This window comes from Hydra viridissima, unplaced genomic scaffold (assembly GCF_058129835.1).
Source record: "Hydra viridissima isolate aposymbiotic clone 2 unplaced genomic scaffold, HvirCarnegie_v1 scaffold_7, whole genome shotgun sequence".
In the NCBI taxonomy this organism is placed as follows: domain Eukaryota; kingdom Metazoa; phylum Cnidaria; class Hydrozoa; order Anthoathecata; family Hydridae; genus Hydra; species Hydra viridissima.
In genome coordinates this window covers 14,897,187-14,913,910 of record NW_028324306.1, presented here as the reverse complement: position 1 = coordinate 14,913,910, position 16,724 = coordinate 14,897,187, and the positions used below count along the sequence as shown (strand labels likewise).

Below are 16,724 nucleotides of genomic sequence, written 5' to 3'. Positions count from 1 at the left end.
TTTCCTCTCATGCCCACTGGTAATTTATATACAACAGCGAGCAAAGTCTCCAAACCTTGTGGGAAAAAGCCAGTTTCTAAAAAATATTGACTCTTGGAGTGAAATAACTGATTCAATTTAACTATTAATTTGTTTTTAATATTAATTTTTGTAGTAAATAGTTACATAATAATGTTGCATCATAAATATCTATATCATAATCATACCAATAATTCATTTAGTAGGATGAGCTGATGATGATGATTGTTTGTATTGATAATACATCACTTTTTTCTCAGATTTTTTACTTTTATTTTACTTATTATTTTAGTCGATAATATGGCCTTAAATTGGATAAATTTTTCTTACACTATTTCGAAATTCATGTTCAGGAAAATAGTTCCTGAAAATAAACTCTTTCCTCCCAATTCATTTCAAGCCACTCAACAAATATCGGTCATTGTAAACTGTCAAATTGTACTACAAACAGCTTTTGCTGTTTCCTTTATCTTGTGTATAACTGATAATACATCAGTTCCTTCAAATGTGAGTAACCTAGCAAACTCTTGTCTTATATTTGCATCTTAAGATCATCGGGTTCTCTGCACTTGAAGTACCAATCGTATATACTCACATAATAGCTTCTGACCATATTTGGAGAGTTCAACTTTTCGCACAAATCGCAAAAGCGTTTTTGTACAATCTCTCCAGGTCCGCAATCGTCACTTTCGTAATCTTCTTTCCATTTCAGAAATTCCAAATAATCGTTGTCGTTTTGATCCAGGCTCAACAGGTATTCAGCCAAATGTTTTGGAGACTTGAAGTTCTTTGTGTCGATAAAAGAGTTTGGAGGCCCAAGAAATGTGTAATTGGCGTCGCCTCGAACTACTGGGACTGCGTTAGTATTGAGAACTTTTATGAACTTTTCAGTGGCGTAGCCTACAGAAAAACTGTTTTCGAAGCTCAGATAAAACTTGTACTGATCGCTTATCATTTGCATGCAGCTGCTTTCTTTACTTCTTTCGCATTTGTTTTTTTGACCAAAGTAAGACGCGCAGTCACCAAATACATCTACAGACATGTACTTCAACAACTCTTTTGTATATTCCATTCTCTGACTTTGTGCGTAGCAGTTGCTGACCATCCACGCTGCTAAGCGCTTTTTTTTGCCCAATATGTCTTGTTTCAGTAGCTTGTGTTTATTTGGACGCTTTTGACACGTGTGCACATAAGGTATTGGCACGTCTGAGTCCATCCTATAGGTCATAGTCCAGTTGAAAACTCCGTCCCATTTCTTAAGAAACTTGTAGTTACTCGAGCAAGGAGACTCGTGCATTAAAAATACCCATCGTTGGTTGGCAGGTTTTCCTTTGGGTCTCGAGTTAAGCTTTCCTTTGATATGAAAAACGATTGCGTCAGCTAGTAAAACGAAATCGCGGTTTGTTGTAACGAAGCAATTATTGACCTGACACCCTAAACTTTTAAAGTTTATCGTAGCACTTTTTGGAAAACCCCAGTTTTCTTTACCAAACAAATCGTTCCATAGCAGGATCGATTTAATACTGTCATTGTTAGAATTGTACTTATCCGGTAAGATAATTACTTCGCTCAAAAATATGCTCCATTCTTGGTTGCTAAAAAGTATAACCGTTATAAGAAGCAGCACAATAAAGAAAGCGTGTTTTTTCTTCATTATTTTAAATCTCTAAATTGAGTTCTGATTGAAATGTAAAAAACTTATGTACGCCATCTTTTAATCGATTATTACAGTTGGCGTCAAAGCAATAAATCTTTAACAAAAGCTTATAATTGGAACAAAATCGCCTCATTGCACCAAACGTTGAATTCTGATTGAAATGATTTGTACAAGTAAATGAAATTCTATCAACCGAAAAGAAAGATATTGTATCGACGCTGCTATTAAAATTTTATTTGTAACTCTGAAAAATTTAATTCTTATTGAAACTTGTATTGAAACTTGATTGAAACTCGTATAGTTGTTTTAAGATTAGGGATGGCATTTTTACTTACTTTTTTTTTTTTACTTACTCAAGTAAGTAAGTCGTTATGAAAAAGTAAATTGCGTATATATTTGTAGGGGAAAACCTCAATGAATGGGACAGTTTTTGAAAAATGCTTTTTAAACGTAGATAAAATTGTTTAATATATATATTTAAATATGTTTGATAACCACCGACTCTTGCTCAATGATATATTAAAACAAAAAAATTGGATTTGCATTTGGCTATTGGAAAAAAGAGAGTTTTATTGGAGCATGACATTTGTCCCATTCATTAAGTCTCATTGAATGGGACAAACATAAAAGAGTTAAAAATAAACGTATTTAATTCAATCATTTTTCAAATTAGTTTATTAATTGTAAATGTATTTAAATATATAGATACATACATAAAGACCACACAAAAAGTATTTTTAACTTTAAACATTTTAACTCTAATTAAATTTCAATCAAAGCAGAACTTTCTCATTTTAGAATATTATATTTAGTTATTTTTATTTAAGTAAAATATTGCAATATAAAAGTGTGTAAATAATGGCCATTACCCATGGGGATAAAAGTAAGGGACTGCAGAATCCCTCTGCTGAGCTGTAAACAATACTTTATTAAATTCATTCAATAGGTAGTACTTTGTCCCATTCAATATGCGCATCACTTTATCCAAAAATGATTAGTCACACCAAAAACACCATTAATTAAGCTTGAATGTTTTACTCACTGTAGTACTAGAGACTGTTATCTATTTAAGCATGGAATTTTATTTCCCATAACTTCAAAAATTGCTGCAAAATCAGAAAAAAAAAACATTCTTAAAAATTACTTTTTGCATTCGAAAACACAATAACATCCATTGTCATTACAGTCATAGAGCAATAGGATGGATGAGTCGGTCAGTTGAATTCTTGTTTCTATCACTCTTTGTTACAGGAATTTGAATATTCTTACATCGATGCTTGTATAAGAATCTAAGTTTGTCCCATTCAATAATGGTCCCTTCATTAAGGTTCTCCCCTAAACGTTAAAAAAAAAATTGAAATTTACTTTTAAAAGTAATTTACTTTTATAAAACAAATTTCATTTTGTAAACAGGGCCGTACCGAGCCAATTTTGCGCTTCGGGCAAGAAAAGAAAATTGCGCCCTCCCCCCCCCCCCAAAAAAAAAAAAAAGGAGAAAATTCAACGAAAAAAATGATTTATTGATCACAAAATTTATCACATCAAGTTATAAGTAAAATTTGTCATTAAGGTTGCAAAAAATTTAGTTCAATGTCACTTTTCTGGCTTTTCTTGAGGCAAATTCACTAATGACATCATCAAAATCAATGTTGTTTGCCACTTCATTTTCAATTGAAATTACAGCCAAACTAGACAAACGTTCTTGGCCCATTTTTGACCTCATATAGTTTTTTATGAGCTTAAGTTTACTGAAACTTCTCTCACACGTAGCAACTGTGACTGGTATGGTGAGGAAGATGCGAATAGCAATTGCCGTGTTGGGATAAGCATCGGTCAAAGAATATTTATGAATGAGCTGCAAAATGTCGATCGGGGAAGATTTTTCAAAGTTGTCCATCATTGCGGCAGCTTGATATTTAAAGCTTGCCATTTCTGACTGGAAATCGGAAGAGTCTAAATCTGCCTTGTAAATTTGAGATAAATTTGCAGCTTTTTTCTTGAGTTCATCCACTGAACTTTTAGAGAGTGAATGCCCACTGAGGAAGTCAAAATCAGAGGATACAGCAGACATAGCCTCAAACCGCCACTCAATTTGTGTAATAATGCTGTCAAACACAAGGTTGCACTGAGATCCGAATTCTGTTTTTGCTGTGAGAAGGTGAGAGTCATCTTCAGCTTCATAAAGTGCCATCCGCTTCACTTTGCGCTTCCTCTTGATTGGAAAGCCACCATCAATTCCGCTCTGGTTAGCTTTTTCTGTGGCATCTTTGATAATGTTGTCCACTCCAACATCTCAAAGATTCTGAATGGAAGCCTTCAATCCTTTCATTTTTTTTGCAGCAATGTCAATTGAAATGGTTTTTGACTGAAGCAGTTTGTTTTCCCGGTCAATTAGAGAAAGAATTTGACTCCAGAAATCCAACAAACACAAAAAACTGAAATCAATTTGAATGAGAAGTTCTTTTGCACTGCTAACTGTGACAGCATTTGTCATGGGATTGTGGATAATGGATTCCAAAACTTGAAGAACGTCTTTGATTTGTCTGTGCAATGGTGTGATTGCTTCTTTTTTGGCAGACCATCTTGTGTCACTGTTTCCCTTTAATGAAATGGTCAACGTTTTCATCAGTTTTTCCCATCTTGACGTGGAGCTTGAAAAAAAGTTAAAGATGGCTTGAACCTTTCCAAAAAACGTAATCATGAGTGGGGAAACCTCAGCAGCATGAACACCAACAAGATTTAAAGTGTGAGCTGCACATGGAACAAATCTTGCTGACTCATTAAGAGAATGGATGTGAGCTTTGACGCCATTGTATTTTCCAGACATATTGGATCCATTATCATAGCCTTGGCCCCGGCAATCGGAAATGTTTAGACCATCCTTCTTCAATTTTTCAGTTATCTCTGTTGCAAGACCTTTTCCGGTTTTTTGGTGAGATTCAATGAAGTCCACAAAGCTTTCCTTAATTGTGCAGGTTTCATCACTGATGTGGACATACCTGATGATCTGAGACATCTGTTCTTTGTGGGAGGCATCTGGAGTGCAGTCAAACAGAACAGAGTAGTATTTAGCTTCTTTAATGTTTGACAAAATTTTGTTCCTGACTTTCTGCCCAAGTAACTCAATCAGCTCATTTTGAATTCGAGGAGAAAAGTAGGATGTTGTGTTTTTTTTTGCTTTAACGGACGCAATATGTTCAGTCACTAAAGGATAATAATGGCTAATCAACTCAATTAAGCTCAGAAAAATGCCACAGTTTTGTTGACCGATGTCTTCTGTTGTTCCCCGAAGGGCAAGATTGTTCTTGGCACAGAACAAAATTGCATCAACAATCACTTTCAAGATGTCTTTCCACTTTTTCATCTCTCCACTGATAACTCTCTGCAGATCAGAATCCAGGGTCTTTCCTTCCTTAAGTTTTTTTTCGAGAGTTTTCCAATCAGAATAGCATCTTTGGTGTTCATTGCTGTTTTCATGCTCCGGAATTCTTGGGTTTAGTTTTTTCCAGTCACAAAACCCTTTGGAAATTTCTGAGAAATTGTTGGTTTTTGTTGTTGAAAATAACAAACAGCAAAAACAAAATAAAGAATCTTTTTTGTTGCTGTACTGCAGCCAAGTGCGAACAAACTTTTCACCATTGGGATGAATTTTTTCATACCATTTTGAGCTGAAGTGTCGCATTCTGTTGTCAAAATCACACAGCGTGTTTGGGAAAAACTCTCTTCTATCTTGCTCTGGCCCATGCTCAATCAAAAAGCATCTTATTTTGTCCGTTATTTTAGGCCATGTTGCTGGATCCCTGTGTTGAAAATTTCTTTCCGAGGCCACTGGAATTTCTGAGATTTCTGAATGAAGTTCATCCTCGTCCATTTCAGCTGGGCCTGAAAGCTGGGAATTTCCATCTTCCCTTATTGGTTCTGAATCAGTTGTGCAAAATTCTTCTTGACCTTTGCTTATGAAAATCTCCTCTTCAATTAATTCCAAATGATGATCTGAACTTAAGTCAATTATAGGATCTGTTAATTTGTAATTAACTTCAATGCAAGTATCCTCCGAAATAATTTGTTTTTCCACTGAGTTTGTTACCAACCACTTTTTGAAACAGTTTCGTAGTTTCTCGTCACTCTCTTGGCGCTGTTTTCTTTTCTTCTTAAATTCAGCACCAGATAATTTTTTGGTTCGATTCATAATAAAATCATAATGTTCAAAGTTATCAAAGGTACGTTAGTGTTAAAGGGCGCTCTTTTGTTCAGTAAATGAGCTTTAGTATTTTAATATAACAAATTGAAAGCTTAATTAAAGCGAAGAATTATGTGGCAAATGCGTTTACTTCGTAGGCGATCTGAATTTAGATTTGCTTGAATACAACAAAAACAAAGACGTCAGAACTTTTTTTGATGTTATGTTTTAAAATGGATTCGAATTACAAAAAATACTGCTACTTTAATTGATCAATTTATAATTAATAAAAACATAAAAATTAAAACAGGAATATTTATTAAAGATATATCTGATCATTTTCCGGTTTTTATAACAGCACAAAAATCGCTAAATCAACTTCCTAAAAAGGTAAAAACTAAAAAACGAGTTATTAAAGACGCTTCTCTTGCGACTTTTATTAGCCTTTTATCAACAACAAACTGGGAACCTGTTTTGAAAACAAAAAATACTTATGAAGCTTATGATAAATTTTATCATTTATTTGAATGTCACTACAATAAAGCATTCCCAATAACAACTAAATTTATTAAAACAAAAACTCAACAAAATCCCTGGATAACACCCGGAATCATAAAATCTTCGAAAAAAAAGCAACGATTGTATGAGAAGTTCATTAAAAAAAAGAACTTTTAAAATACAAAAATAATATACAAAAAACATGGAACATAATAAAAGATATTGTAGGTAAAAAAGATATGAATATTAGTCGTTTACCAAAAAAACTAATTATAAATAACCGTGAAATTATTAACGACGCAATAATTGCTAATTCGTTTAACCATGCATTTGTTAGCACAGGTCCATACCTAATATCATACCTAATCTCTAATAATAATACAATGGCTAATAATATGCTAACAGAAACAGAATTGCTTAATGCCATGTACTTACTTAAACCAAATAAAGGTAATGGAGTTGATGATGTAAGCAGTAATGTAGTAATTAAATCAATGCCTTATTTAAAAATTCCGCTTTCGCATATTTTTACGCTCTCTTTAAACCAAGGAATCTTTCCCGACAAACTTAAAGTTGCGAGGGTAATACCTATACTAAAATCAGGAGATGAGACTAGTGTCTCCAATTACCAAAGCCCCAATAGATCTAGGGGCTTGGTGATAAGACCAATTATGTCTTCTTCTTGCCCCTGCTGTTTGTATTTATATTATGGTTTACGACTTTAATAAATTTATATGGCAGAAGAAATATATATATATATATATATATATATATATATATATATATATATATATATATATATATATATATATATATATATATATATATATATAGGAGTTTGTGTCGAGAGGCGGAATTTTAATTAATTTTTTAATTAAAATTAATTAATTTAAGCAGCGACCCCGTGAAAATTTGTTTCATAAACTGATTATAATTTTTTTAATTTATTAAAATTTGCGCCCTCCTAATTTTGGCGCCTCAGGCCGCGCCCTTGGTACGGCCCTGTTTGTAAAGAAAGCTGAGTTTACTTTCAAATGTAAGTTATATAAAAGTATATTATATAAAAAAGTAATTTGCATTTCACATGTAAAATAGAATTCTATTTTACATGTGAAATGTAAATTACTTTTTTATATAATATACTTTTATATACAGTATGCGACAAAAGTGTTTACATGTTTTTGAAAAATATTCTTTTTTAAAATAAATGATTGAAATACATGTTTATATATCAATATATATATATACCAAAATAAAGGTAATTCATTGTAGTTTCATGTTTTGAGCCTGAATTTAAATGAATGAGAAGTGTTTATAGCAAATTATTTATTGAAACAAAATGTCAGATGTAAACAGTTTTGTCGCGATTTATGCTATTATTAATTTTAATGCGAAATTAATACTTTGTGGCTATATTTTTAATTTGTTTAAATAAAACATATCTCAATTAGTAATAAACGGTTTATTTAAACTTAAAATTCGTAATGTAAACAACAGAAAAATTATAATTGAAAGAATGAAGAAAGTGTCGAAAGAAATTGAAAATTTAGCTGTTCAGAAGCTTAAATCAGGATTGTCTCTTCGTGAGACAGGACGAGAACTTAATATATCTTATTGTTTAGTCTATAAAATTAAGAAGCGAAACGATATAGAGGAGAAATGCAACAAAAATGGATGCAAGAAAATTTTCACTACTCGAGATCAGAGAACAATTTCTAGATTAATCATGACAAATAAAGCAAAATCAGCATACGATGTAAAGAAACAATTAAATAATGCTCAAGGTACAGTGGTAAGTACTCGAACAGTGCAGAGAGAACTCAAGAGAATTGGATTCAAGGCAAAAAAGAAGATCAAGAAACCACTACTAACACCGAAACATCGTAAACAACGATTGGAATTTGCAAAGAAGTATGAAAACTGGACTTTTGCTGAGTGGAGTAAGGTGATTTGGACAGACGAAAGCAAGATTAACTTGATTGGCTCTGATGGCATTCGATATGAATGGAAAAAAGCTGGAGAAGGAAATTCTGATCGTGACTTTATTCCAACAGTAAAATATGGCGGCGGAAAGTTGTTGTTTTGGGGATGTTTCTCTTCGTCTGGTGTTGGTAAAATCGTAAAAATTGATGGAATAATGGACGCGAAACATTATATTGACATTTTAAACAATGGCTATTTGCCTAGTTTACGAGGATGGCGAAAGCAAATTCGTTCGACACTTTTTATGCAAGACAATGATTCAAAGCACAAGGCAAAAATTACATTAGAATTCCTAAATTCGAAGAAATTTAAGATTCTAGAGTGGTCCCGATCTTAACCCGATCGAGAATCTTTGGTCTATTGTGAAGAATCGAGTTTATAATTATGAAACAAGAGCAGCCAGTCGACAAGAATTATGGGAACGAGTTGAGTATGTTTGGAGTTCGATAACTGTTGAAGAATGCAAGAAGTTGATTGGTAGCATGCCTGCGAGAATTGCAGCAGTCATTAGAAGTCGTGGAGGCTACACAAAGTATTAATTTCGCATTAAAATTAATAATAGCATAAATCGCGACAAAACTGTTTACATCTGACATTTTGTTTCAATAAATAATTTGCTATAAACACTTCTCATTCATTTAAATTCAGGCTCAAAACATGAAACTACAATGAATTACCTTTATTTTGGTATATATATATATATTGATATATAAACATGTATTTCAATCATTTATTTTAAAAAAGAATATTTTTCAAAACATGTAAACACTTTTGTCGCATACTGTAACTTACATTTGAAAGTAAACTCAGCTTTCTTTACAAAATGAAACTTGTTTTATAAATTTTTTTTGAACGTTTATAAATTTTTTTTTGAACGTTTATAAATTTTTTTTTGAACGTTTATAAATTTTTTTTTGAACGTTTATAAATTTTTTTTTGAACGTTTATAAATTTTTTTTTGAACGTTTGTAATTATATAAGGGAACATGGGGCAAGATGAAGAACGTTTTGAAAAGCACTTATATCTTATTCAATAACTGTTCCAATAAGTAAAACTTTATCAAAAAGTGGAAAAAAAATTATTATGCGTCACATATGTATAAAAAAAAACCCATATAAAAATTTAAAGTAGCCTGGAAAAAACTCATTAACCAAAGTTACCTCAAATTATCATCTTGCCCCGTATGCAAGATAGCGGCTTTAAAAAAAGTAAATTCCATTATATCATTACCTTCTCACGATATCATAAATTCACGATAAAAACACGATATCATAAATTCTAGTTAATAAGATATGTAATACAAACGGTTGTGTAATTTTTTAAACAATTAAACTATATATTTATATAGGGCTATGCAAAAAAAGTCATCTAATCAGTTCATAGCAAATTCCAACACAACAAAATAAAGCAAATCTCAAACAAAATATTTTAATGCATAATAAAGCAATATAAAAATGACTGAGCTACACAAAAGTTATTACAGTACAGGCTTATGGTAAAACATGTACTTTGGCGAAACGGCAAACGAGTCATCTTGCCCCGTTCATCTTGCCTCTAGGCTACTTATTCTTCAAAATGACTTAGAACTCTACATAAGTAAGTTATCATAGCTCAATACTACTTGTAAGGCTTCCAAATTGAATAAACTGAATGAGAAACTCTTGCTTACCTTTGGCTTGTGATGTAATGATGAAATAAATCAAATACAATTGGATAAATTTTTTTCCTTAACATAGGAAAAACCTTTTTAATAATTATCTTTGATTTCGAAAATAATATTTATAAAGAAAGCATAAATAAATCTAGTAGATGTAATCTACTTCCCTCTCAGCTACAGTCAGATTTCATATTTAGTTGAGATTTGAGGATAACAATATGTTTTCATCTTGCCCCATTCGTCATCTTACCCCATGTTCCCCTACATAATAAAAAAGTTACATGCTATCAGAAGTAAATTATATAAAATCACTATTGATTACTTAAATTTACATTTTAAATATTTTTTAGTTACAATTAAAAGTAATCTATACTTAAAAAGTAAGTAAATTTATTTTTGGTCAACATTTTCTTTGAAAGGATAGGATTGAAAATTTCTTTGAAAGGATAGGATTGAAATTTTTGATAGGATTTGAAAGGATTTTATGACAGAGTGAAATGCAGTGAAACAAAACTTGCAGTAAAGCATAGTTCATTTAATTTGGGGCAACAACTGGTCTGAACGGATTTAGATATTTTTCCCCTGTCCACCTTTAAAATATCAATAATCGACTCCGATCCATGATTATATTGGCAATTAAAACCATTCCTAGCGACGGAACAATTTTGCTAGGAATATTTCCATGTTCGGCCAGAAATTGAACTTTTTTAGACCCTCGTCATTCTTAGACCCTCGTTTTAAAAAAAAGTTCAATTTCTAGCCGAACATGGAAATATTTTACTCGTCTTGGGCTGAAACAGTTATCTTTTTGAAAATTTTCAATGACGGAACGTATGGAATTCAGGCGGTATCAAGAAAAACATCCTCCTTAAAAAAACCTCCTAGGAAAAATGCGTAAATAGTTTTTTTTATATACTTAGATACGCTTTACTGTCATTTTATCATTGTATCAGATTTTTTCCTGATACCGTTTTTAATGTGTAAGTTTTTAAAATTTATTTGTTGCTTTTTTATTTTTGTTTTATCGACTGATTTTTTTTGAATTAGTGCACAGAGTGTACTTATATATCGACTGACTGTTAGGGAGAACATGTACGAAATAGTACACACAACAACTGACGGTTTGGACTTGGGGATGCAGTCTTCTAATTTAAACAAAAGTTTGATTTTTTTGGGGGGAGGGGAGATTTTTTCCTGGGGAATTTTTTTCAGGGGGATATTTGGGTGGGGTTCTCGGGTTTCTTTCTTTAACCAATTTAGAATTAGCCTAAACATAGTAGTAAGGACGCATTTACCCTGGGACACCCATTTTGGAAAGAAGAGATTTTTTGAAAGCCAAATTTTTAAGCAGTTTTTTTAAGGTTTTATGTATAAATAATTTTATCATTTAAAAACTAAGGAGGGACACTAAATATAATTAGGGCATATAAAAACAGATTGTAATAAGGGCATTAAAACTGGCCAGCATTTTAGCTTTCTCGCAACAAACATATCGATAAAATGACAATAGTTCTCTCTCCAAAAATGTATGTATATATGTATGTATGTATGTATGTATGTATGTATGTATGTATGTATGTATGTATGTATGTATGTATGTATGTATGTATGTATGTATGTATGTATGTATGTATGTATGTATGTATGTATGTATGTATGTATGTATGTATGTATGTATGTATGTATGTATGTATGTATGTATGTATGTATGTATGTATGTATGTATGTATGTATGTATGTATGTATGTATGTATGTATGTATGTATGTATGTATGTATGTATGTATGTATGTATGTATGTATGTATGTATGTATGTATGTATGTATGTATGTATGTATGTATGTATGTATGTATGTATGTATGTATGTATGTATGTATGTATGTATGTATGTATGTATGTATTTTTGTATGTCTTTCTGTCTGTCTGTCTGTCTGTCTGTCTGTCTTTGTTTTGTCGGCGCGTAGAAAAAATTTTCTTTTGACAACCAATTTGGTAAACAAAATCTTTTTATTCGGTTTCGGCCGAAATTTCTGTTTAAACCACAACCGAAATGAGCCGAAACCTTTGTGAGGAGATTTTTTTTAAGTTTAGATAACTTGTTCTTAATTCAGTGTGATCACTAGGATTTGTATTTGCAATTGTAATCGTTTGAGGGTAAATCAATTTTAAATTACGACAGTTGTAGCAATTTTAATTGAAATTACGTTACATAACTGATTCAAGTTACTATTCTTTAGGCGAACTTCAAATATGAAATCATTCCTTTGGCGAACTTCAAATATGAAAATTTTTTCACATGTTCTACTTTTTCTTTAACTATGTTACAAACTGTTCGTTTAGTTACCTTATGTTCCATAAATTCAACTATTCTTTGTGGGACTTCAAAACCATAAAAACGATTGAGGAAACTAATTAAACTAAATTACTAACATGGTCTTTATTTACGATTTGAATATGAGACTTCTCGTATAGATGGCGAGCACCATGTTAACTTTGTTTAATTTTTCCGACAACAATGATTGGAAAAAAAAAAAAAAAAAAAGAAAGTTATCTAAAGACATTTATTTGGAACGCAAGACTTTATCAACATACATCGCCAGAAATGTTTGTCTTTATCTGAAACAAACACGCCAACTGTTAAAGCAAGAGGTTTATCTGGTGACAATATTACATACTCAGGTATGTTTTTAAATTTTATTTAAATATTAACACGTTCGCTGCCGAGCTATTTTAAACTATGCGTTATATCTTTGCCGAGCCATAATGTCTGCAATTATTAATTTTTGCCGAGGCTGTTTTGCGTGGTTTCATTCTCATTGCCAAAGCTAGATATCAACATTCCAATAAAAAAAATATTTTTAATCTCAAAAAATTTTATAATATTTTTTATTCTGAATATAACTGACAAAAAAAAAAGCACTACGAGTATACTCGTAGTTTGGCAATGGAGAAAGAATTTTTTTCTCCAGTGCCGAAATTCTCGTAACACCGTAATGAGTATAACTCATTGCGGTGACTACACCTTTTCAAGATGTAATTGAGAACTTGAAAGTTGTAATTAAGAAACGTAAGATGTAATTGAGAAATACAACATGTAATTTAGAAGTCGCAATATGTAATTTAGAACATGGAAGATGTTACTAAGAAACGAAAGATGTAATTTAGAAGATGAAAGTTGTAATTGAGAAAAGTTTATAATATATATTTCAAATTACACATTACGATTTCTTATTTACATGTTGGGTTTCTCAATTACATATTGCGATTTCTTATTTACATGTTGTATTTCTCAATTACATCTTACTTTTTTTAATTACAATTTTCAAGTTCTCAATTACATCTTGAAAAGGTGTAGTAATGTGGCTTATTTGATGCATTATTATTATAAATAGTGTTTCAATTTTTTTACACATGCACATGCAAATTGGCAGTTTTCATGAGTAAAAAAGGTAATTTGTATTTTGTTTTCTTTACACTAAATTGTTGTATTTTTTAGACTAGAAGTTAAAATATATTTGATAAATACATTATACTGTATGTTATTAAAAATGTGAAAAATAACTTGAAATACACAACAAGATGTTTTTTAATACATTAAAAGACATTTTAGTGTGCACTTCAAATTTTTTACACAGTATACTAATTAATGTGTTTTATAGATAAGTTATTTCTTTTTTTATAAATAGATAATTTATAAATTTATCTATCTCCTATTAGCTCAACACAGATATTCCACAATTGGATCAGCACATATGATAATGGAAGATTGTGAGGACAGTGAAGATGATGATATTCAAGATTCGGATTCATTTTTTGCTTATACTACTACCTCTTCGAGCTTGACTGCATCAGAATCAGATTCTGAAGATAATAACACTTAAGAAAGTGATGACAATCAGTTAACAGACGTTCATCTAGCAGCCACTGCAGAAGATTTTATTAATGGCGCCGAAAAGAGCTAAAACAACGGGTGGTCCATCTAGAAATTCAAACCAATGGAAAGATGAGCCGAATATTATAAAACAAATTCAATTTACTGCCGATCCTGGTTTGAAGATAAATCAATAAACATATATTTGTGGTACTTTAAGAACTGACCGAAAGTCAAATCCAAAAGAGTGTACAAAAGCAAAACTGAAACAGGGAGACGTTATAAGCAGAAGCAGAGTGGTTGCTAAATAGAACAACAAAAGAGACGTGCTAATGATTAGCAACTTGCATTCGTTGCAAATGATTGAAGTGACAAAAAGGAGAGGAGAGAAGAAATGAAACCCAACATTATTAAAGATTACAATCAATGTATGTCAGGAGTAGATAGGGCGGAACAAATGGTATCGTATTATGATTCCCTAAGAAAGACAATTAGATGTTATAAAAAAGTAGCACTTCATCTCTTTGGTTTTGTTTAATGCTTACTGTCTAAACAGCAAATATGGAGTAGATAACACAATTTCCTTGCTTAAGTTTAGAGATTTACTAAGTGAACATTTGAATGAAATTGTGCCTAGAATCACCAGTAATAGTACTTGCCTTCAATACCACTACTTGTCTTCAATACCACCGAATGAAAAGAAAAAATTCCCAACCAAACCATGTCGAGTCATGCTCTAAAATAAAACCATGCTCTAAAATAAAACGTAAAGAAACACGATATGAATGTGCTGTTTGTGAAAATAGACCTCCGTTATGTATTGGCGAATGTTTCAGAATGTATCATTCAAAAGAATAGGTTTACACTTGAATTTTCATGAAATAAAATTAAATCAATATCAATGTTTTATTTTTATCTGTTTTAAGCTATTTCTGTCTTTATCCGCATTTTTTGTTAGGTTCCCTGGATTTTTAAAATAAAAACTTGAATGTAATATTTTCTGAAATCAAATGTGAAGCTAAGAAAAAAAAAAAGAAAAAGAACAGACAAAGCCAGTAATGCACATATGTTATTTGAAATAAGTTAGTATAACTACGAGTTTACTCGTAGTTGGCAAGCTCATGACGCCAGCTTACTACGAGTATTCTCGTAGTTGGCAAATAAATGACGCCAACTTACTACGAGTATACTCGTAGTTGGCAGCGAAAGTGTTAAGAAGAACTTACGAATGAAAGCAGAAAGGACAAAGAAAGTAACTGACCCAGAATAAATACTTGCTGTACAGTCATGTATTTGTATCAGTCTTTAATTTGAGTTGGTACTTGAAATATATTTTTTCAAACTATTGTTTGTGCAGTAGGTTCGAACTCTGATGCCGATGATGATCAAGTAATAAAACCAGTCCGTAAAATAAAACCATTACCTATTAAGACCCTATTTTCATTTGTTGCGAACACAAATAAGTATGTTTGTTTGATATGCTCGGAGAATGGAAACCTTGTATGTTAGTCTGAACGAAATCTGCGAAATAATATTTTTCCTGTTCATAAAAAATCTGAGTATCTTTACGATTAAAAAAATTACTTGTTCAAGATAAATTAGTTGGGATGCAGAACAAAGATGAAATAGATGAAGCTGTAATAAATTGCATTATTCAAGATGGCCATCCTTTTAACGATTTTCATAAACCAACGCCTTAGAAACATTCTTGCTCCACCTAACAAACCGCCTCATCGAAAGACAATAGCAAAGCGATTGAAAAAGTAATACTTTAAATACAAGAACGATCTTAGAGCTAAGTTTAAGTCAGTTACCCTTATTGCTCTAGCAACCGATTTTTGGAAAAATAGAGTTGGATTCTATTGGATTTGCATAACAGCGCATTATTTAACAAAGAAGTTTAAATACAAATTAAATATAGTTTGCTTTCGTAGATTTTACTAAAGATAAATTAAGTAGTAGACTTACAGCATTCGTGCAAAAAGAAATTACTAAACTTGAAATTGATACTAAAGTTATTTCAATAACAAAAGACAACGCTGAAGGTATTAAAAAGGCGATAAGATATAAACTGATGGTAAAGTTCATATATGGGGTTCACCATGGCAACAATTGAACCTCAATGCACCCTACAGTCGATGAAACATGGAGGGGACAACCTCATGGTATGGATGGCATTTTCCTAGCATCGTGATGGACTAATTACAAAAATCGATGCTGGAATGAATCAGGACATCTATAACGATGTTTTAAAAAATCACTTCAAACCATTTGTAGATAAAAACATGCCGTGAAAATGAAAATTTAAACAGCTTACCTAAACATACTTCACATTTAGTAAAAAATTGGCTTGATGATTGTTCTATCAACGTTTTGAAGTGGCCTGCCCAAAGTCCTAACCTTAATTTTTATGAGAACATTTACAATGACGTTGAAAAATTGTAAAATTAAGAAACTTAAGAGCTACTGTCTGAGAAATCTAGGCAAAGTCTGGAAGTAATGTCTTCAAATTGCACTCATTTTTAGATATTTTGTAAAAAACAATGAAAGTAGGCCACTGGTAATTTTTTTTTCTAAAGTTTTTATTAATTTCGGAGATATTGGGTCCCAAAATTTGGCCCGTTTTGAGGAAATTTTGCGCATGGAGTGTAATTGCTACTTTGAGGAGCAGTTTTAGCAACATGAATATGACAGAAACATTTCTTTTTAATTTTTTTACTAATCTGGGTAGATTTCTACAGTAAAAGTAAAAATTCAACCTGATTACATTTTCAGTAGTCTAGAAATCGTTGTCCGAAACCACAACATTTGAAATTTTACCCTAACTTTGAGCTCTAATATCTCTTTAGGCCAATACT

At 31.5% G+C, this 16,724-nt stretch overlaps 3 protein-coding genes and 1 long non-coding RNA gene across 4 annotated transcripts; 1 reads left to right on the top strand and 3 right to left on the bottom strand.

Annotated features, from left to right (window-relative positions):
• Positions 1-116: 116 nt before the first annotated feature.
• On the bottom strand, positions 117-1,821 carry LOC145184979 (core alpha-(1,3)-fucosyltransferase-like). Its single transcript, XM_080060756.2, has one exon. It carries the CDS (start codon positions 1,670-1,672, stop codon positions 551-553), a length of 1,122 nt encoding a protein of 373 aa, XP_079916882.2. The 5' UTR covers positions 1,673-1,821; the 3' UTR covers positions 117-550.
• A 1,436-nt stretch (positions 1,822-3,257) lies between these two features.
• LOC149886305 (uncharacterized) lies at positions 3,258-3,866 on the bottom strand. The gene has a single exon (XM_090094366.1). It carries the CDS (start codon positions 3,864-3,866, stop codon positions 3,258-3,260), a length of 609 nt encoding a protein of 202 aa, XP_089950492.1.
• Positions 3,867-3,968: 102 nt separating this feature from the next.
• On the bottom strand, positions 3,969-5,864 carry LOC149886304 (zinc finger MYM-type protein 1-like). Its single transcript, XM_090094365.1, has 2 exons — positions 5,312-5,864; positions 3,969-5,206 (listed from the first exon to the last, which is right to left on the bottom strand). The coding sequence occupies exons 1-2, from the start codon at positions 5,862-5,864 to the stop codon at positions 3,969-3,971; spliced, it is 1,791 nt and encodes a 596-aa protein (XP_089950491.1).
• A 7,459-nt stretch (positions 5,865-13,323) lies between these two features.
• On the top strand, positions 13,324-14,372 carry LOC145180443 (uncharacterized). Its single transcript, XR_016454514.1, has 2 exons — positions 13,324-13,444; positions 13,713-14,372. It is a non-coding gene; the product is annotated as an uncharacterized LOC145180443 (long non-coding RNA).
• Positions 14,373-16,724: the final 2,352 nt, after the last annotated feature.

Excerpts from the sequence above, each read along its gene's own strand:
- LOC145184979 (XM_080060756.2), bottom strand. The coding sequence starts at position 1,672 with ATGAAGAAAAAACACGCTTTCTTTATTGTGCTGCTTCTTATAACGGTT.
- LOC149886304 (XM_090094365.1), bottom strand. The coding sequence starts at position 5,864 with ATGAATCGAACCAAAAAATTATCTGGTGCTGAATTTAAGAAGAAAAGA. Across the intron at positions 5,207-5,311 it reads TGAAAAAATTCATCCCAATG|AAATTTCCAAAGGGTTTTGT; the intron begins GTGAAAAGTTTG and ends ACAATTTCTCAG.
- LOC149886305 (XM_090094366.1), bottom strand. The coding sequence starts at position 3,866 with ATGGCACTTTATGAAGCTGAAGATGACTCTCACCTTCTCACAGCAAAA.